The sequence below is a fragment of the Scyliorhinus canicula genome, chromosome 1 (assembly GCF_902713615.1).
Source record: "Scyliorhinus canicula chromosome 1, sScyCan1.1, whole genome shotgun sequence".
NCBI lineage: Eukaryota > Metazoa > Chordata > Chondrichthyes > Carcharhiniformes > Scyliorhinidae > Scyliorhinus > Scyliorhinus canicula.
This window is the reverse complement of record NC_052146.1, coordinates 70,047,076-70,069,272: the sequence shown is the minus strand read 5'-3', so window position 1 is coordinate 70,069,272 and position 22,197 is coordinate 70,047,076. Positions and strand designations below refer to the sequence as shown.

Sequence of the window (22,197 nt, the reverse complement as noted above, 5' to 3'; positions counted from 1 at the left end):
ATGGGAGGAAGCGTGATTGAACCATAAATACTGTCATGATTGGTTGGGCCAAATGGCCTGTTTCTGTGCTGTCTGTCCTATGTAATGCTATGCAATCCTATCATAACCTCTGATGTCCCAAAATGCTTTACATTCAAGAACCAATGTGGTGCGCAATTTGTGTACTACAAGATTCCACTAACAGAAAATGAGATGATTCACAAGTTATTTTGTTTGTTAGTTAAAGAAAGAATGTTGACCAAGATATTGGAAGAACTCTCCCCTCAAAGTAAAGGCACCTTAATAGACAGACAGGGCCCTGGTTTAACATTCTTTCCAACAGGCTAACCTCCTGAAATGCAGAATTCCCTGAGGATTACACTGTTGTGTCAGTTCAGACTTGACGCTAAGTTGAGTGTAAAGTGTTGCACATGAATCACCAAATTGATTGAATTGACAAAGAGGAGAAAAGGACCGAAAGGTAATGGTGAAATACTAATTCCAATGCAGGACAATGTGTTGGAGAAATTCAAAAGCTAACAGAATTTTGGGATACACAGTTAGAACAGTGGAACTATCCAGAGGTGGTGGAACTTTGCAGTGTACTAGGCAGACCACACTTGAAATACAGCATTCTGTTCCAATCCGCATACTGCACGAGACACTGGAGAGAGTACGGAGAAGGGAAGCAAAAGTGGACCAATTGACAGCAGGGAATCTCAGCCGCACAGTCTTGGAATAAGGTGTCTAAGGGAGAAAGATATGAAAAGGTTATTCAGTGCTCCAGTGGACTTGTCTATCTTCTCTGAGAAGCAGTGGCCCCTTTAAATTGTCAGCTTAGAGATTACATGGTTTCAATAGTGGAACATCTGCAGAAACACTTAATTAGTTGGCAACAAAGTAATGAATGTGGGGTCTATGCACGTGCAGAATAATAAAGCGGATTATGAATTATAGCCTTGTTTACATTCTTGGGTGGTTTAGGGTCCAGAGTGCAATGTTTGTTCAGTGTACTAACTGGGATTCAGTAAAGTATGATGCTGGATGTATAAAAAGTTTGATGAAATTGAATGGCAGCTTGCAGTAAAATGTGTGCTGACTCTGAAGAGTGTTATGCTGTGTAAAATTGGTGGTTTTATTGATGCTTAAAATATTTTTAGCCTGCTGGCAAAACAGAGCAACATTGACACTTCAGCCCATACTTGATTCAGTTTTGGCACCACTCTACTCTGTCAGAAACACAAATTCAATTGATGGCATTCTGACCATGGTCCAATTCTGGATATAGTATGGATGTGTGATGTTTGGGTTTGAGCTATGGATGTTGCTGGTTGAGATAATAGCTGTCCTGATTGTGGAAACCTTTTGAATGACAGCAAATTTACATTTCTGTTGGGATTACCCCATAATAAATTGAATCTCAGAAGTGATTAAATTCACATCTGCCCCTGCTTTTGAAGGCGCAAGTTAAACCCAGATGAACCTTCTGTTAGGATTGGGGTTTCACCTTTGAGACAACTAGCTTCATTAAGGCATTTCAGGACTATTTACCCATAATAGTTTGCAATTGTTTCATTCATTAGAGCCTGATAGAGGACGAGCTACCAGGCTCACCTCGCTGTCAGGACCACATACTGAGGGCAGTGATGGTTTTGATTGCCAGCTCAATTTGCCAGTCATTGGGCGAAGAGCTGAGGAGAGGGTTAGAGGATAAGTCTTTGGCTTAGCAGCTGGCTGGAACAAAGAACAGTCTGCAAAATCTTGGCAAGGAAGCAGTCATTTTCTGAGGTTGAAGAGGCCAGGTTAGCAAATACTGACTTGACTTGAGAAATAAAGTATTGGATTGAATTTCACTGTAAACTGCTTTCTGTTCATTCATTCCATGTAAAATAAACCAGATTGTTGGTTTACAATTGACTTTGACTCATTAATGTACCTGTTTGTCAACCTTCTGGACGTTAGGACAAATGAAGGTAAAAGCAAGTGTGAGAGTATGATATTCATTTCACACAGTAAGACGTTTCATTGTTATGACCGCAGGCCATATGACCGCAGGCCATGCTATCCAGTATGACTAGATATTAGCCAGCAGCACATTGCAAAGCACACTAGGATTGCTTACAGGAGAGACTGATAACATGGACTACGAGAATATCTCATGCTGATCAGAACTTTTTGTGATGTACCCACAGTTGAATTCTTGTCCAGCTCCAAATAAAGAATGATTCCAGCTCCAAATAATGTTGTGCACCCTTCTCTCCCCATCTCCCCCCCCCCTCCCTGTTAGGCATCTCATGTGCATGATCTTTGCCACATATGATTTTTTTCACTGTAGTTCTTCCTTACCAATTGTACCATTGGTATGTTTTCTGTAGAAAGATTAATTTCCTGCTGTCTAACTCTTTCTTCTCCAGATTTGCATTAAAATAGAGGGGAAAAAAAGTCCAGGAAGGTGGTAGGTGCTCCTCTGTGTATTTAAAAAAACAAACAAACATGTATTTGTTAATTTTTTTTCAGGTAAGATTTAAAATTTGCTGTTGCAACAGAGAACAGCATATCGGCTTTCTGTCCAGTGCAGCTGCAGTGATATTTCTTTCCCTGTTTTCAGAGGAGTTTAATTTTTGATTATTGAGAAAGTAAATCTCAAGCTGCCTGTGCTGGAATTCTACCGCCACTGAACAGACAGCAGAACACTGCTAATAACATGTGTTTTGGGATTGGGTGTGTCTGAATTGGTTGCCAGAACATGATACAAATGTGACCTCACTCCATACAGAAATGATCAAAGCTGTTTCAGGATGCAGGTGGCTCCTTCCCCATTGGTGTTTTTAGTGGCACTGCTCCAGTGGAATTCAAAGTGGTGGCCCGTGTTAGCTCAGCAAATTTGCTATTATTTTAAAACACATTGTTGTCCTTTACTCCATCCTTTTCTGACAGCAGGGTCTTGTTGGGATTTGGTTCCACAAATGCTGGAGACCCTCCAGTACCTTGCTCAAGTGGTTATGTATGAACTTCTGCAATAGAATGTGGATTGACTTGAATGTCGGTGGCATAGCAGTTCAAGATGTGCAGGTTGTTTGATGTGTACTAGATGTGCATGCATTGTCTTTCAAGGATAGGTTACTAAGTAGTAGGAATCTTTGCCAGGTTTATTTTCTTCCCTCGTCTAGGGGTATTGAATCCAATTGTTGACCCTGCTAAGATCTGCTAATTAAGGGGCAATTTAGCCAGATCTACCAATGCTACACTGTCACATTTCAATCATAGAACAGTACAGCACAGAACAGGCCCTTCGGCCCTCGATGTTGTGCCGAGCAATGATCACTCTACTTAAACCCACGTAACCCGTATCCCAATAATCCCCCCATTAACCTTACACTACGGGCAATTTAGAACAGCCAATCCACCTAACCCGCACATCTTTGGACTGTGGGAGGAAACCGGAGCACCCGGAGGAAACCCACGCACACACAGGGAGGACGTGCAGACTCCACACAGACAGTGACCCAGCCGGGAATCGAACCTGGGACCCTGGAGCTGTGAAGCATTGATGCTAACCACCATGCTACCGTGAGGCCCCAATCAGAATGCCCTGATCATTTTCCCATAGATTTTGAAAATATTTATCTTTTTTTCAAAAGTAGATTCTCGCTACCTACTGTACAGTGGGAAATGCAGTGTGTTCATTATTTTATATTGCATATTAATTAGGTGAATTCGCTCATAACCGTTAGTCATGATCATCTGATGTGAAGGCTTGCATCTGGCGCTTAAAGGATTAAGTTAAGGACAGGTTGCTTAAATGGTTTCTATTCCTGGGTTTACAAGGTTAAGAGGTGACCTATTTTAAATGTTTAGATGTATATTGAGAAATTATGTCTTTTGATGAGGGAATCAAAAAAAAAAGAAGCATAATCTGAAAATTACAGCTACAAGATTTTAAGAGTGAAATTGGGAGGCACTGTGTCACTTTGGGAGCAATTTTAATATTCTCTCCTCTAACAGGGTGTGCATTCAGGAGTAATTGAAATTTTCAAGACCAATCCTAACATCTTTAGGTAAGGCTATAGAGTAAAAGTGGCAATGTATGTGAAGTGCAGATCAACCGTAATTTTATTGGATGATGGAATTAGTTGCCTACTCTGCTTTGATGGATGCAATTTGATTTGTACATTGTCATGCGTCGAGGTATCTTAGGTACATTAATTACTAAAGCATTTTATTTACATTTTCTTTTCTCTATTCCCTCTCGATGAAGGCCATTCACATCCACGTATCTCTCCTTAGAAGTCACACTCTCCCGTGGAGAGCTCGGTCGTGAACTGTAGTGGTCACTCAAGACTTATGAAGTTTTCTGGACTTGTATTTACAGTTAACAGTATTTTGATCGTACTGGACTGCTGAGAAAGCAACATTGAAGGATAAATCCATGACTGCTTTCTCTGCTTAATTTGGGTGATTTATCCTCGTGGAATTGGCCAGTGGCCCTGTATTGTACAACCTTTAGTGACAGCAGCACAGTAGCACAGTGGTTAAGGGCAGCACGGTAGCATTGTGGTTAGCACTGTGGCTTCACAGCGCCAGGGTTCCAGGTTCAATTCCCTGCTGGGCCACTGTCTGTGCGGAGTCTGCAAGTTCTCTATGTGTCTGCGTGGATTTCCTCCGGTTTCCTCCCACAGTCCAAAGATGTGCAGGTTAGGTGGATTGGCCTTAGTATCCAAAAAAGGTAAGGAGGGGTTATTGGGTTAGGGGGCTAGGATTGAAGTGAGGGCTTAAATGGGTCTGTGCAGACTCAATGGGATGAATAGCCTCCTTCTGCACTGTATGTTCTATGACAGGCTGCACAAATATTCAGGTCCAAGGGACTATTGGAGACTGAATATGCATCTTTTATTTTGTACACTTCTGGCGTTAATCAACTGTTGACCATGGCTCAGTGGTAGAACTCTCATTTCGAAGTTCGAAAGAAGGTTGTGGACTTCAGATCTACTTGTCTACTGAAGAGACTCGAGTAAATAATCTAGACTGACACTCCAATGCTGTAATGAGGAAATGATGTACAGTTGGAAGTGCTGATTTTCAGGTACGATGTTAGCCTAGGCTCCATCTGACCCCTCAGGTGGGCAGTAAAGGACTTGTGGCACAATTTTGAAGAAGAGCAGGGAAGTTCTCCTTTGGCCAATATTGATCTCTCAACAGCAGAATAAAATTGATTATCTTGTCATGATCACATTGCTGTTTGTGGGACCTTGCTTTGCTAATATTTGCTGCTGTATTTCCCATCTCCCGGTAGTGACTAGCACCTCCTGGGGTCATGAATAGTGCTATACAGGTGCAAGTTATTTATTTATTTATTATTTTAAAAAAATGATATACAAGTTCTGCCAGCAATGCATTGCCAAGGTAAAATTGATACGATGATCTGAGATTTCAGACTTTGAAGGGTAAAGGTAGATAGATATATAATGAATAAATCATGTATTGACGATTCTTAAGTATAAACTTTGCTCCAAGTGCAAATTCTCACCACCTGAGACTGCACTCAGGAAATCTGCTTCACAAAGGAAGACCTGAATAATGTACTGGGAGTTCTGAGAAGGACAAATTTTGGGAAGTAGCTAAAGGAAATTAATATTAGTAAAGAAATGAGTTTGGGGAAATTAATGGGATTGAAGTCAGACAAATCTCCAGGCCCTGATAATCTTCATTCCAGAGTACTTGAGGAAGTGGCTCGAGAAATAGTAGATCCATTGGTCATTTTCCAAAATTCTTTGGACTCTGGAATGGTTCCTACAGATTGGATTGTAGTGAATTAGTGAATGTAACCCCCGCTACTCAAAAAGGGGGGGGGGAAGAGAGAAAACAGGGAACTGTAGGCCAGTGAGTCTGACGTCGGAAGTAGGCAATTGCTGGAGTCTGTTAAGGATTTCACAGCACAGCATTTGGAAAGTAGTGGTGTGATCAGACAGTCAGCATGGATTTACGAAAGGAAAATCATGCTTCACTAATCCACTAGAATTCTTTGAAAGATACAAGATAACCTTTATTGTCACAAGTACGCTTACATTAACACTGCAATGAAGTTACTGTGAAAAGCCCCTAGTCGCCGTATTTTGGCGCCTAGTCAGGTGCACAGAGGGAGAATTCAGAATTCTCAGCTGGTACGGGAATTGAACCCGCGCTGCTGGCCTTGTTCTGCATCACAAACCAGCTGTCTAGCCCACTGAGCTAAACCAGCCCCCGGGTGAAGATGTATCTAGTAGAGTTGACCAGGGAGAACAGGTGGATGTGGTTTATTTAGACTTTCAGAAGGCATTCTACAAGGTCTCACATAGCAGATTAATATGTAAAGTTAAACCGAGGGACTGTTGTGCACAGGGCTAAATGGCTGGCTTTGAAAGCAGACCAAGGCAGGCCAGCAGCAGGGTACAATTCCCATACCAGCCTCCCCGAACAGACGCCAGAATGTGGCGACTCGGAGCTTTTCACAGTAACTTCATTTGAAGCCTACTTGCGACAATAAGCGATTTTCAAAGCGCATGGGATTACGCGTAATGTCTTGATATGGATAAAAAGCTGGTTAGCAGACAGAGAGCAGAAAGTTGGAATAAATGGGTCTTTTTCTGATTCGCAGGCAATGACTAGTGGGGTACCGCAGGATCTGTGCTAGGACCCCAATTGTTCACAAATGATTTGGACGAGAGAACTAAATGTATTATCTCCAAATTTGCATATGGATCAAAGTTGGGTGGGAGGGTGAGCTGTGAGAAGGATGCAGAAAAGCTTCAATGGGATTTGGACAGGCTGAGTGAGTGGGCAAATGGGTGGCAGCTGCAGTATAATGTAGATAAATGTGAGGTTATCCGCTTTGGTACCAAAAATAGGAAGGCAGATTATTATTTGAATGGGTGTAAATTGAGAGATGTGGATACTCAATGAGACCTTGGTGTCCTTGTGCATCAGTTGCTGAAAGTAAGCGTGCAGGTACAGCAGACAGTAAAGAAGGCAAATGGTATATTGGACTTCATAGCGAGAGATTTGAGTATAGGAATAGAGATGTTTTACTTCAATTGTATAGGGCATTGGTGAGACATACCTGAAGAATTGTGTGCTCTTTTGGTGTCCTTATCTGAGGAAGGATGTTCTTGCTGTGGAGGGAGTGCAGCGAAGGTTTACCAGGATGATTCCTGGGATGGCAGGACTGTCATATGAGGAGAGAGTAAACCGGTTAGGATTATATTTATTGGGAGTTTAGAAGCTTGAGAGGGGGTCTGATAGTAACTTCCAAAATTCTAACAGGATTATACAGGGTAAATTCAGAAAGAATGTTCCGATGGTGGAGGAGTCCAGAACTAGGGGTTATACTTTGAGGACAAGGGATAAACCTTTTAGAACTGAGATGAGGAGAAATTTCTTCACCCAGAGCGTGGTGAATCTGTCGAATTCGCTACCACAAAGTAGTTAAGGCCTAAACGTTGTGTAATTTCTATGTTTGTATTCATTTGAATGTGTTCATTTCAGTGGATGGGTAATTATAATTCGTATGTCGGTTTCAAATATGTGTTTCCAGTAGTACCTGAAATACTAGTCATAATATCTTCCCATTTCATGTCAAACCAATGAATGGATGTATTCAGTATTTTTAGTTGTACTTGGTAGGCTTCAGATTCTCGGATGGGTGGCAAATATGGCACACATTGTCTTTTGGGTCTGTCTCGTGCCCTCTGCTTCGCAAAGGCTGAGACATGGGTTGCAGACAGCTCCATGGTTGGCAGTGACAACGCAATTGCACTCAACAATACAGAAACTTTGACTCCATTGAAATCTACTTGTTAAATAGCACCTTTCATAACATTAGGCTATCCCAAAGAGGTTTACGGATTTTTGAAGTGTGGTCACCATTTGCAAGGGTAGCACGGTAGCACTGTGATTAGCGCTGTTGCTTCACAGTGCCAGGGACCCGGAGTCGATTCCCTGCCTGGGTCACTGTCTGTGCGGAGTCTGCAAGTTCTCCCTGTGTCTGCGTGGATTTTCTCCGGGTGCTCCGGTTTCCTCCCATAAGTCCTGAAAGAGGTGCTTGATGGATGAATTGGGAATTCTGAAATCTCCCTTGGTGTACCTGAACAGTCGCCAGAGTGTGGCGACTATGGGATTTTTTGCAGTAACTTCATTGCAGTGTTAATGTAAGCCTACTTGTGATACTAATAAAGATTATTCTTATTAATGTCAGAAGCCTAGAAGTGTCTTTGCACATGAAAAGCTCCATACAAAGTTGTGAGCTAAATGATCATCTGGTTAATAACAAATTTCATCGAGGGAGAATATATTGTCTAGGATTATGGGGAGAATTCCCTTTTGAAGGTTAAAGCAGAACGTTCCAATTTTTGTTGCAGGTGTCAGAATTAGGAATTGCTCTAAATATTCACATACACAATAATTAGCTTTGAACCCATTGACCTGTGGAATGTTAAAATTTGAAGAGAACAATCTTGTAAGCAAATATTTTAGTTCTGATACCATAGCTCCAAGGCTGGATTGTTAACAGCAGTTCTTGTCTAAATTCTGCCTAAGATTGAGGTAATCCCCTAAAGCTGATACCACTAGCACGTGGGTCCCATGTGGTCTTTGGTGAAGTTGGGCTGACCGTGTAGATGGAGTTTTGACTTTACTGAACGTGAATTATTGGTTTAAAAGCAATTCAGTCAGTCATTTTACTTTAACCTGAGATTTGATATGAATAAGATCTTGAGCATGTTTGCTGGTGAGCTGTTGGGAGAGTAATCCATTCCTTGTATGAGGGGATGGAGCAGTGAGTTATGTAGGTTAAAGGGATTTGATCTTCAGTGTCCTCTTGATAAATTTTATTGGCATAAAAAAATGTAATGCCCATTTGCAAAAAGTCAGGAGATTCACTAATCGAGGAGATGTTGAATAGTGTAGAGGGGAAGATGTTTTTTGAGTTGAATGCAGCTTTGTTCAGTGTTGCACTTTCATCTCCCAGCTCTGAAGGATCTGGGTCTCACCCAGGTCTTCAGAATATAACTTGGCCTGATATTTCATTTCATTGCAGTACAGAGGGACTGCTGTAGCATTTAGATGTACCTCTGAGATAGGGTATTAGATTGGTGCCCTGACTATAAAGAATGTCATGGCACTACTCTAAACAATAACAGGAATACTACTTCTGTTCTGGCCAGGGCGTATCCCTCTAACTATACCCAAAGTAGGTTATGTTACATACTTCTCGTCTCTATTAATAAAGGATTTTGTGTTGTCTATCAAGGCAAAGGTAATTATCCTCGTCATCGGGGATGTTTAGTAGAGTTTTGGTGGGTACATCAGTGACTGCTAAGTCTGATTTGCGGCTGAAAGTAGGACAGGATGCTACAGATGATTGAGTTTTGGACAAGTTGCAGGCTTAGGATGATTTTCTCTGCTTGCATTCCATCTGCTTCTAAAGTGTCCTTACTTTCGAAGGAGGCCACACTCTATTTGATTATCAGGTGCGGTGGATCCTGGGTGAGCTTCTCCTAACACTATCAAAAGTCCACTGTGAAGCCTCCAGAGTTTCCTTGTAGTGCTTCCTTTGTCTGCCATGAGAGCACACTCCAGCTCACCATATGGAGATTCACTTTGGGTCAGTGAGTTTCAAGCATTCTGTCTACATGACCATCCCATGTCAGTTGTGACTGTCTCCATGCTTGACATGCCAGCTTGGGTTAACACCTAAGTGTCTGGTATTTTGTTTTGCCATCTGATTTTCAGAAGCTTCCTATGGCAACTCTGTCGAAGGACTCATCATCCAGTACATGTAAAAGTATACTGATATGAAACTTCAACAATGTGATGGCAGTCAAATTTCTCTCTTACTCTTCCAAAGGCCCTCATGGTTGACCGTATCTAAGCCTTGCCCAGGTGAAGAAACATACTGTAGAGATTCGAATTCAGTTCTTCGCAGTCATCCTGGAGCTCTTAATTGGCAACACCACATTCAGCCTTGCCTGAAACTGCACTGACTCTCTGGAGCAGATGCTGGTTGAGATGTTGCACTCAGCAGCTTAGAGGATTAATGCAAATATTTTGCTGATGATGGCGAGGTATGAGATTCTAATATGATTGTAGCAAGAATGGTGAGTTCCTTTCCACTTGTGGGGTTGGCTAATGGAGGCATCTCTGTATTCTTAAACAGTGATTCCTTGCTCCCACATAGACTGAAAAAGCTCATTGTCTTGACCAGGCATTGGCCTACAGCTTTATAGACCTCAGCTCCTGGGGCGTTGCTGCTCTACAGGAGTTTGATTGTGTTTGTTGTTTCTAACACTGTGGGAGGCCATCCAGAGAGCAGCTGATGCCAAGCTGTGGAAGCCTATTGATTGCTTCTTCATTGATAGATAAAGGCCCGTTGAGATGTGGTTAGAATGCTCTGCCTATCTTTCTGGAATTTGGGCTTTTTCTGTGAACAGTGTTGACCTGTTGGCACTCAGGATTGGCATTGAACCAGTAGCCTGGGGCCCACAGGCCGATTTCAGACTATCATGGAATCTCTGTGCTCTGCATATAACTGAAGTTTGTTTGCTTTCTGATTCAGCCAATTGTCTTCCATCTCTGGGAGCTTGGGCAGTCCTAAATATGTTTCAGTGGACTTTGTTTGTATGGTGATGATTTGTCATTGACATCCTGTGGATGTGATGGTTCTCCTCCCAGGAGGTTTTGAATTATTTGATTGTTTTCATTGAACCAATATTGATCCATCGAGAGGGCCAAGAGTCGTTGGAGTACTGGAATACACAATATCCCTGAAGGTAGCCCAGGCAGCCTCAATGCAGTTAGTGTCCATTTTCACTTTACACCGGAGACTCTGAATTTCTCAGTGATTCTTTCATAACCGTCTGTTTGAGTCTTGTGCTCCTGGCTTAGACAGGTAGTCAAGAATCAAACAAAAAGGATGTAGAGAAGGTGTAAAAAAGATTTGCAATGATATAACCAGAATTGAGAGGTATAACAATCTTGAAAGACTATACAGGCAGGGAGCTCTTTTTCTCCAGAAGAGAGAGGCTCGGGATTGGCTCGAGTGTTCTATAAAATTATGCAGAGGTCTGTTGGATTAGATAGAGAGATGCTTTCACTTGTGGCGAGCACAAAGCCATGGGTCATAAAACAGTCACTGATAAATTAAAAAAGCAATTCAGGACAAACTTGATTACCCAACGAGTGGTTAGAATGTGGAATTTGTTACCATGTAGGATAGTTATGGGAAAGTCACATGTATTTAAGAGGCAGTTTAATAAACATGTAAAGTAGGAGGAATAGAAGGATATCATAGAATCACAGAATTTACAGTGCAGAAGGAGGCCATTCGGCTCATCGGGTCAGCACCGGCTCCTGGAAAGAGTGCCCTACTTAACCCCACACCTCCACCCTATCCCTGTGACCTAGCAACCCTACCTAATCTTTTGTACATTTAGGGGCAATTTAGCATGGCCAATCCACCTAACCTGCACATCTTTGGTCTTTGGGAGGAAACTGGGGCACCCGGAGGAAACCCACGCAGCCAAGGGGAGAAAGTGCAAACTTCACAGAGACAGTCATCTGAGGCCGGAATTGAACCCGGGACCCTGGAGCTGTGAGGCAGTAGTGCTAACTACTGTGCCACCTTGTTATGCTGAATGGTTCAGATTAAGTAATGTCAAGAGGGGTTTGAAGCGTATGGAGCGTAAACACAGGCATAAATCAGTTGGCTGAAAGGCCTGTTTTAGTGCTGTGAATTCTATGCACCTTTTTTCTGATCGTGGGACTTCTCTGTACAAATTGGTAGCTGTATTTGCTGACATAGCAAAAGTGAAGTCGTTATTTGGCTGTAAAACACTTTAGGATGTCCTGCGGCACTATCTAAATGCTAGTTTTTGTTTCAACTGTTCCATGGTATCAAAGTTAGTAGCTATACATGCCAGTTTTCACTGATGCAGATACTTCCCTTATTTGGAAATTGTGAATGCAATTGTACTAAAATCATAAGAATGTAGCACAGACTTGTGAAACATTTATCATTGTTAGAAACATTGTTTTTCACCAGGCCATCAACAATGAAGAGAATGTGACTCCATCGAGACCCACCCACATTTGTAATTCTGCGACACCGTTCTGTTGAAGTTTCCTTTCATTTGCAAAATGCAGGCACATTTCAGGCCAATGACAGATTTTTAACAGATCTGAAACTCCATAAATTGTTCATGAGTGTCCTGTTGCTGTAAAGTTATTTTGTCTACTTGAGGCAGCACGGCAGCATTGTGGATAGCACAATTGCTTCATAGCTCCAGGGTCCCAAGTTCGATTCCGGCTTGGGTCACTGTCTGTGCGGAGTCTGCACAACCTCCCCGTGTGTGCGTGGGTTTCCTCCCACAGTCCAAAGATGTGCAGGTTAGGTGGATTGGCCATGATAAATTGCCCTTCGTGTCCAAAATTGCCCTTCGTATTGGGTGGGGTTACTGGGTTATGGGGATAGGGTGGAGGTGTTGACCTTAGGTTGGGTGCTCTTTCCAAGAGCCGTTGTAGACTCAATGGGCCGAATGGCCTCCTGCACTGTAAATTCTATGATAATCTATGATATACTGCACTCTTTCTCTGAATACCAATGCCATCACCGACATGGTCCATCTTATTTTTGGGGGGAGAAGCAGTATTTCAGTGCAAATTGTTACAGGAAAATCTTAACATGAGAATCACTCAGCAATATTTGGGGAAAACAACTAGAGTTCCCAACTAACCAGGTGCAGGTTGCTTTCATGTGTTTGGAAACAAAAGTGCCTGTAGCAATTTTTCTTGGAAACATTGCTTACTGTCACAGGCACCAATTTTTTATGGTGCTCTTATTAGCGAATTATGGTGGTGAGTAAACCGATGCTGATTCACGTGGGTTATCCTGAGTACTTGTGTCTGGCATTCTGTGCTATATTATGTTAGAAGTCTGTCATTCCCAGCCAACTGCCCTGTATTGTCAGCATGACAAATAGTCGTCAGCCTCCCACCCCAACCACACCGCATGTGCACGGTTGGCCTATGACAGTTCAAAACTGTATCTGGGACCATTTCAGTCGACTAAATATAATTATTGCAGTGCTATATTCCAGTACCCAGGCTGCAAACACCTCTTTGCTTTGACTCAATTGAATTTTGCCCATGTATTTCCTCCCATGGGAGCACTTAGCTTGGTAGTTTGAGTAAGGCGTTACAATGAATTCTCTTCCTTTCAATTGTGCTGCCCTATACAAATTTTCACCAAGGGGCGTGTATCACTTCACTTCATATATAAAGCACAAACCTGAGAAATGATTAAGCCATTACGGCCTTTATCGTCAATATGACTGTGGGACCGTGCCACATATGTTTGCAATGTGAATGTTGGGCTGGTAGTCACGGGATTGGAATGTTCTTCTTGTTCCCAGATTGCTGAGTGGTGTTTTCCTTTAGTTCAATTCCACAAAGGGAATGGGAATTGAAAAGAAAACATTTGTCACAGAATGTTGTGGAACTGATCTTGCACTTTGAGATGCAGAGAAACACCGCAGTTTATTTCTGACTCACTGGTATCTTATAATGTGGAAATGCTGGCATTTGACTGGGGTGGACACAGTAAGAAGTCTTGCAACACCAGGTTAAAGTCCAACAGGTTTATTTAGAATCATGAGCTTACGGAGTGTAGCTCCTACATCACCTGACAAAGTTCTGCATTCTTGTATCTGGCTTAAGTAGCTATTATTCATTTGCAAACTCTACTAAGCATTGGCAAGCTGTTGATTCATGAACATTGCTTGGCTGTGCCTGGAGTGCTGAGGGTTGAATTAGGACATCACAACTGCTACCGTGAGTAAGATCGACTAATTCAGCACAAGCTAAGGGAAGTTTCCAGTCTGCATTAGGGCGGCATGGTGACACAGTTGTTAGCATTGTGGCTGGGGGAACACTGAGACGAGCGGATGGTAAAGATCAAGGAGAAATGGGAAGCAGAGTTGGGAGGGGAGATCAATTGGGGAGTATGGAGTGAGGCACTGCGTAAGGTAAATGGGACCTCCTCCTTGCATGAATGAGCCTGAAATAGTGTAAGGTGGTGCACAGGATGCACATGACTCGGGTGAGAATGAGTTGGTTTTTTCAGGGAGTAGTAGATGAGTGTGAGAGGTGTAGGTAGGGGCCAGCGAATCACACGCACAATTTTTGGGGTTGCGAAAAATTGGGAAGGTTCTGGGCGGGAGTGTTGGTGGTCTTAGCCAGGATAGTGGACGAGGAGGTTGACCCAGACCCTTTGGTGGAGATATTTGTGGTTTCAGAGAAGCCAGAGCTCATGGAGAGGTGGAAGATCAATATTGTGGCCTTCGCCTCTCTGATTGCACAGCGGTGAATCTTACTGGAGTGGCGGTCGGCATTGCCACCGGGGGTAGTGGTTTGGATGGGTCACCTGTACGACGTCCTGCGATTAGAAAAGATAAAGTATGAGTTAAGGGGCTCTTCAGGGCGGTTTGAGGAAAGATGGGGGATGTTTGTGACCGTGTTTGAGGGGCTGTTCGTCGTGGGGAATGAAAAAGGGGAAAAACCTGTACAGACTGTATAGTTGATTATTGGGAAGTATGTTTCCTGGGGTGTTTTTTTCGCTGTAACCTGTTTTGATACATGTTTGTAATAAATTTTTTTTAAAAACATTGTCTCACAGTGCCAGGGACCCATGTTAATGTCTGGCCTTGGGTCACTCACTGTGTGAGTTTGCATATTCTCCCGTGTTGGCGTGGGTTTCCTCCGGATGCTCCGGTTTCCTCCCACAGTCCAAAGACGTGCAGGTTAGGTGGATTGGCTCTACTAAATTGCCCCTTAGTGTCCAAAACGATGTGTAGCTAGACTAAAGGGTTGTGCACGGTAGGGATTCTAGAGTGGCTAAGGTAAATATTGATCCATCAGAGGATGAGAAGGAGGATTTAATAATGGGAAATGAGGAAGTGGCCGAGGCATTGAGCAGGTATTTTGTGTTGGCCACAGTGGAAGATACAAATAACATGCCAATAATTGATGGCAAGGAGGCTATGGCAGGTGAGGATTGAGAAAAATTCATTATCACTAAGGAGCTATTGTTGGGCAAGCTAATGGGGCTAAAGGTAGACAAGTCTCCTAGCTCTGATGGAATGCATCCCAGGGTAATAAAAGAGATGTCGGGGGAAATAGCAAATGCGCTCATGGTAATTTACCAAACTTTGCTGGACTCTGGGGCGGTTCTGGCAGATTGGAAAACAGCAAATGTGACGCCACTGTTTAAAAAAGGAGGTAGGCAAATGGTTGGTAACTATAGGCCGTTTTTAAAAAATATATATTTTTATTCTCCTCATTTTCCACATTTTCTTTAAATATACACCAACAAAAGATAACCAACAATAACAAATACAATCGCAATACCCCAATCAACAACCCCTTTGTCATACAAACCCAAACCTCCCCCCAAGAAAGAAAAAGAGAATCCACGGTCATCTCATACATGGTAAACACTAAATCATGCACTCAACCCCCCCCAATGTTCGATGGCATCCAATTCTTGAAAGTGTATGATAAACAATGCCCGTGAATCCCCTCTCCTCTCATCTCCAAAAAGTCCCATCACACTTCCCTGGCTCAAACCTATGGACCCCCCTAATTATCATCTCTCTTGACCCAGCCCACAACCTAACGTGCTGCATCAACTGCCTCCAGATATTCAACGTTGCCACCACCACCGGATTCCCAGAATATTTACCCGGGGCTATCAGGAGTGGCGCTGTTGCCAATCAACAGCCCTCAGCCCCGACCACCTGCACAGACTCTTTTCCGTTCGAACCCACTGGGATGTGTTGTATCTGGATTTCCCGAAGGCATTCGACAAGGTGCCGCACAAAAGGTTGTTGCATGAGATAAAGGTGCACGCTTCTATTGGTAATGTATTAGCATGGATAGATAATTAGTTAACTAACAGAATGCAAAGAGTGAGGAGAAATGGGGGGTTTTCTTGTTGGCGATCAGTAGTGAGTGGTGCGCCTCACGGATCAGTGTTGGAGTCGCAATTGTTCACAATTTACATCGATGATTTGGAGTAATTTGTTAAAAGTTTGCGGATGACACTAAGATGAATAGTAGAGCAAAGTGTGCAGAGGACATAAAGTCTGCAGAGGGACATAGATAGTTCAAGTGAGTGAGCAAGGGTCTGGCAGATGGCGTACAATATTGGTAAATGTGAGGTCATCCATTTTGGTAGGAATAACTGCAAAATGGACTGTTATTTAAATGGCAAAAAATTGCAGCATGCTGCTGTGCAGAGGGACCTGGGTGTCCTTGTGCATGACTACCAATAGCTAACAGTATTCCGTTGGAGGTTAGTGATCAGCATTAAGGTACCCAAAGATCAGCTCTTCCAGTGCTATAATGATCGGTGCCATTGTTTCTAAGACCACACCTTTTTTTTCTCTTTCAGCTTCAGACCCATTATTCAGTACATTGATCATCAGTTTGAACGATATCTTCATGATGAGAGTGGCTTAAATAGACGACATATTGTAGACAACCGAGTCCACTGCTGTTTCTATTTCATCTCCCCCTTCGGCCATGGGTAAGAAAAATCTTGCAGGATGTATGATCAAAATGTGCTTGTCAAAATACCCACCATTGTCATTGCTATAACTGAGCTTGTTTAAGGAAGGGTACCTGATAATGCCATACATTGTGCCAACCTTGAGTTAGTGCAGCCAACTCTTCTTTGGACCAAGTCAGAATGGAATATGAGCAAGAGGAATTACTTAGTAGTGATACCCACCACTCTTTGAATTAGAAGTAAAGTAAAAGAAGAGAAAAGGTCTGTTCAAATCATAGAATGTTACACCACGGAAACAAGTCATTTAAATAATATGATCTGAGCCAAAGTTTTTTCCATGAATCACCAATCCCGCCCACTTTCTGCTGGCTCCCGATACCCTTTTTTGTGTGGAAATTTGACTCTGGATCTTTTCACCAGGCCGTTAAGTCCCCTTGCGCTCTAGGTAACAATCCTGGGGGGGGGGGGGTTTCTGACCACCCCCCTGCTCCCGGTCCTGCGGAATCTCCCGTACTTACCAGGTGGATGCGTCCCTGCACTCCTGGGTTTCCCTTTGTTAGGGGGCCGTCCAAAATGGCTGCAGTCGCCGTTCTCACCATGAGGTCGGGTCCCTGCACTCTGGGGTTTCCCTTCGCTCAGGGGGCACCCAGCATAGCCGCCAACAATGTGTACACCATGTGAGTGCGCCCCTACACTCCGGGGTCTCCTTTGCCCAGGCCCCCACCCCCACCCCCCGCTCCATTTCTGCCGAGGCCTGTGTCTGTCTCGTTGCCTATCCTTTACTGTCTTTCTGTGCTGCGTATGTGTCCCCTGTACCCCATCCCTCTTTTGGCCAGGCACTCCCTTTCCCCCTGAGAAGTGCACTGCGCCCTCCCTCGCCATCTGTCTTCCCGTGCTAGCCCTCCTTGCCAGTGTGGTGGCTCCCCTCCCAGTGCTGGTCTAACCCTGGCCCTGTTTTACCTACCCATCTACACTTCCTGTCTCAGGAGGAGGGGGTGGGGGGGGGGGTCCGCTCGCCCGTTATTCTTGCCCCTTTCCTTCGCTGCTGCTTCTGACTTCTCACCGTCCCCTCGATTTGTTGTTCGCAGGCACCCTCTTTCCTTCTCATGCTGTTGGTGCCTTTTGTGTTCGGGTGGGTTTTGGGTGGCTTTTTGGGCGATAACCTCCAGTAAATTTACCATGTTGGGTCCGACTGGGAAGAGAGCCACTTGATGTGCGTCCACTCAGCACATCGCCGCCACCGGAAGTTCTGATACTCTTCCTACCCTATAGTGTTATCAAGCAGCTGTCTCATTTCCTTTCAAAAACTTCAATTCAACTACCTCTAAACCTATCTTCCAAATAAAACAAACCCAGTTTTCTTCTATTGTTATCATTTGAAATTTCTGTATTTCTAATTCTGTTCCAAATAACATTGGCCAGCCTTATCGGATGATTTCTGGGGATTTTTTCAGTAAAGATTATTTATGACACTCTTGTATGAGACTTCACATCCTTATGATAAGCAGTTCAGATGCTGTGGAAGTAAATAATCCATTTAATTTCCTGAAGGACACATACAAAATTCAGAAGGCTTGATTAGGATGTAGGATCGTACATATGTGGGAAAAAAATTAAGAGAACGTAGCTGATTTGGGATGAGTTACCTTTTTTGAAAATGATCTGGATTTCCTTGCACCCAAACCAGTTGCCGACTGGTCCAGTACTAAGGGTTGCGGTGGCAGCCCTTAGTACTGGAGATATATTCTATACCACTAGACTACAAATGTCAAGTGAAATATGCGAGTGATCCCAGATACTGGAGCCTGGTTCTGCAGCAAGCTACAACACCAAAAGCCGAGATAAACCAATAGTCTACAAAAAATCCAGGTCAATGTGGACCAGACTACACCAGAGCCAAACTTCAATTTTGTTGGCGATCGAGTTCTGTTTCTGTGCATCTTGAGTTGCGGTGGATATGTGGAAGTACATGTAATGCTCAACTGTTTACTTTATTACACAGCCTGAAGCCTCTAGATGTAGAATTTATGAAGGCCATTCACAGCAAAGTAAATATCGTGCCAGTGATAGCCAAGGCGGACACTTTGACGTTGAGGGAACGGGAGCGACTGAAGCGCAGAGTAAGTGGTTCTTGCTTCTGATCTTTGCAAACACCTGGGTGGCATTAAGCTGAGAGAAGTCTTAACTTTACTACCTTTCATTCTATCTTGATTTACCTATCTGTCTCTATAATGTTGTCAGTTGTTTTCTCTGGAAATTAGATACGAGTACCCAAAATAACACTTCTGAAGCTTTCCTGTAATATTTGTGTACAACTCTCCATAGTGTGTGCAGTGATGTCACAACCATGTAACATTGTATTGCATCCAGAGCGCCCAGTTCTCTGATCCTTCCCAGTATCAATTGGGCGTTGGATTTCATTCTTGGTGGTCAATCTTGCAATAAAGTTCCTGCACTGTACGTTGGTAGTTGTTTTCAGGCCATACTATTTAAGTTTATCTTTTTCACATTGTTTGTCTTGCTCCCAATATTTTTCTCTTTTGCCCTGCTTGAATTTTGCTCCTGGTTTCTCCACCGTTCACTTTTCTTATTCACTTTTCTACCTTTTGTTTTTGTCCTTGCTCCCTCTTTCTCTGGCTCCTTGCATAGGTTCCCACCCCCCTGGCATATTGGTTTAAACCCTCCCTAAGGAGGGACATCAGTCCCATTCTTGCCCAGGTGTAACCTGTCCAGTTTGTACAAGTCTCACCTGCCCCAGAACCAGTCCCAATGCCCCAGGAATCTGAAACCCTACCCCTGACAACATCTCTTCAACCACATAGTGATCCACGATATCCTGTCATTTCTACTCTGCCCAGCACGTGGCACCGGTAGTATTCCTGAGATCACTACCTTTTGAGGTCCGATTTCTTAACTTCCTTCCCAGCTCCTTGTATTCTGCTTTTAGGACCTCATCCCTTTTAGAACCCATGTTGTTTGTACCGATGCATACCACAACCACTGGCTGTTCACTCTCCCCCCTCCAGAAGGTCCTGTACCGCTCCAGGACATCCTTGACCCAAGCACCAGGAAGACATCATACCATCCTGGAGTCTCGTTTGCGGTCACAGAAACGCCTGTCTATTCCCCTTCCAATTGAATCCCCGATAATTATTCCACTGGCAACACTTATTACCCCTCCACATTACAGCAGATCCAACCATGGTGCAACGAGTTTGACTGTTGCCATCCACTCTATGATTCTATCCATGAGAATTTCATTTGTCAGCTGTAAGTGAATCCTGTCAGTGGCTATGTGGAATTGATATATGGGTTAATGTTGTAAATTGTACCTCACATTTGAAAGAGGACCACTTGATTTCTCAATGGTTTTTCTCCAGAAAAAAGCATATGGCCAGATTTTCTGGCTCTGTCCGCCGACAGGGTCTTCTGGTCTGCCGAAAATGACCACTGCAGGGGCGGGATGAGCAAGCCATGCAAAACACCATGTGCTATCTGGGATGCAGGTGGCACGGGACTGGGCAGGTCTTCGGAATTTGAGTGTCTCTAGCTTGGTGGGGAGGGTGAAGGCTGATTTATTGAAGTGGGATAATCATCCTCTGTCGTTGGCGGGCCGGGTAGAAGCAGTGAAGATGAATATTCTAACTTAATTTATGTGTAGTGCCTGCCGGTCTTTTTGCTGAAGGCTTTTTTTCAAGGGGGTGGGCAGGTTGATCTCTTCATCTGTATGGGTAGGGTAGGTGACCAGGACAAGGAAGGTGGTGTTGCAGAGGGGACAGCAGTCAGTGAATTGGAAGCGGGGTCGTAGGGGATGCCAATCAGGGGCAATCATAGATTTGAGCAGGGGAGGGTGGATGCGAGGTTCCGGGCAGGGGGAATCAGGGAGATGAAGGATTTGTTTCTGGGAGTGCAATTTTCGAGCTTGGAGGAGCTGAGTGAGAAGTTTGGGTCGGCACAGTGGGGAGGGGGGGACGGTCTGGTACATGCAGATGCGGGACTTTGCAAGGAAGGTCTTCCCGGACTTCCTGATAGTGCCTGCCACCTGCCTCTTTGTTTGAGTGGGTGCTGTCAGCGGTCGGGGGGGTGCCTGCTTGAAAGCCTCTACTTTGTGTGCAAGGCTGGATCTGATACAGCTGAAGGTGGTGTACAGGGTGCACCTGACAAAGTCAAGGATGAGCTGGCTGTTTCGGGGGTAGTGGATGTCTGAGCAATGTGGGAGGGGTCCTGTGAATCATGTGCTTATGTTTTGACCCTGCCCGAAGCTGGAAAGGATTTGGAGGGCAGGTTTCAGCACCATTCAAGTATTTTGCATTTAGATGTGAAATATGGTCCTTTGGAAGCCAAATTCGGCTAGAGTTGCAGACTCTTGTTGGGGTGGAGGTCAGCTTCTCCACCCTGTGCCTCGGCGAGACGGGGGGAGTTCCTGGACTTCTTAGCCCCCTGGAGAAGGGGGCAGCACGGTAGCATGGTGGTTAGCATAAATGCTTCACAGCTCCAGGGTCCCAGGTTCGATTCCCGGCTGGGTCACTGTCTGTACGGAGTCTGCACGTCCTCCCCGTGTGTGCGTGGGTTTCCTCCGGGTGCTCCGGTTTCCTCCCACAGTCCAAAGATGTTAGGAGTTAGGAGGATTGGCTATGCTAAATTGCCCGTGGTGTACTAAAAAGTAAGGTTAAGGGGGGTGTTGTTGGGTTACGGGTATAGGGTGGATACGTGGGTTTGAGTAGGGTGATCATTGCTCGGCACAACATCGAGGGCCGAAGGGCCTGTTCTGTGCTGTACTGTTCTATGTTCTAAGGTGAAATTTGCTCCAAGAGGGGGCGAGTGATGGGTTCCGCAAAAGTTGGGGTTTGTTCATTCTGCATTTTGGAGAGTTGGTTGCTGTTGAGTGAAGGGGAGTAATGGATAGGTGGGAGAGTTAATGTGTTGAGTAGGTTGGTTAATGTTGTAAAATGCAAGAATGTTGAAAATTTGGAATAAAAATACTTCTTAAAAAAAACACCGATCAGCGTGACCCATAGATCCCGCTGGCAGCCAATTGTGTTGCTGGAAAGCGCACTATGACTGGGGCTGGGAAATCTTGCCCACAGTAACTGAAATAAGAACAAAAAATGGTAGAAATACTCAGCAGGTCAGAGAGCATCTATGAAAATAGAAATGGAGCTAATGTTTCAGGGTGATGACCTTTCATTAGTCGCCCATTTGCTGGAGAGTATTTAGCACCTCTATTCCAAATGTGACTATTGATTATAACTAGCAAGTTCTTCTAGAGTTTCTTCTATGAAAGAAAAAATGAAATTGAGAAAATGTAAGCCTACTCGAGGCTTGCTTTCAAATCTGGGATGGCTCTTATCACACCCTGCCATTCCTGACAACTGCCAGAAAAACACCTACCACTGGCTACCCCCTCTCCATCAGTTTCCTATTCCTGTCACCCTCTGTCATCATTACTGCTGTGCTCATTATTCTGGTAGCACTTTCAAACTGCTGTTGTGCTCCCCAGTTATAGTCTCTTACAAGTTACTGATTTTCATTACTCCACCATTGGCAGTTATGTCTTCAGCTGATTTAGCATAGTGGGCTAAATAGCTGGCTTGTAATGTAGAACAATGCCAGCAGCGCGG

General features: G+C 44.0%; 1 protein-coding gene across 3 annotated transcripts in view; it reads left to right on the top strand.

Annotated features, from left to right (window-relative positions):
• zgc:63587 (uncharacterized protein LOC393431 homolog) overlaps window positions 1-22,197 on the top strand; it is a 183,321-nt gene that overhangs the window by 59,659 nt on the left and 101,465 nt on the right. For all 3 annotated transcript variants that reach the window (XM_038792952.1, XM_038792947.1, XM_038792958.1), the window contains 2 exons: window positions 16,460-16,594; window positions 18,579-18,696. In XM_038792952.1, the coding sequence (XP_038648880.1) occupies window positions 16,460-16,594; window positions 18,579-18,696 (253 nt within the window). The remainder of the gene's footprint in view (window positions 1-16,459; window positions 16,595-18,578; window positions 18,697-22,197) is intronic.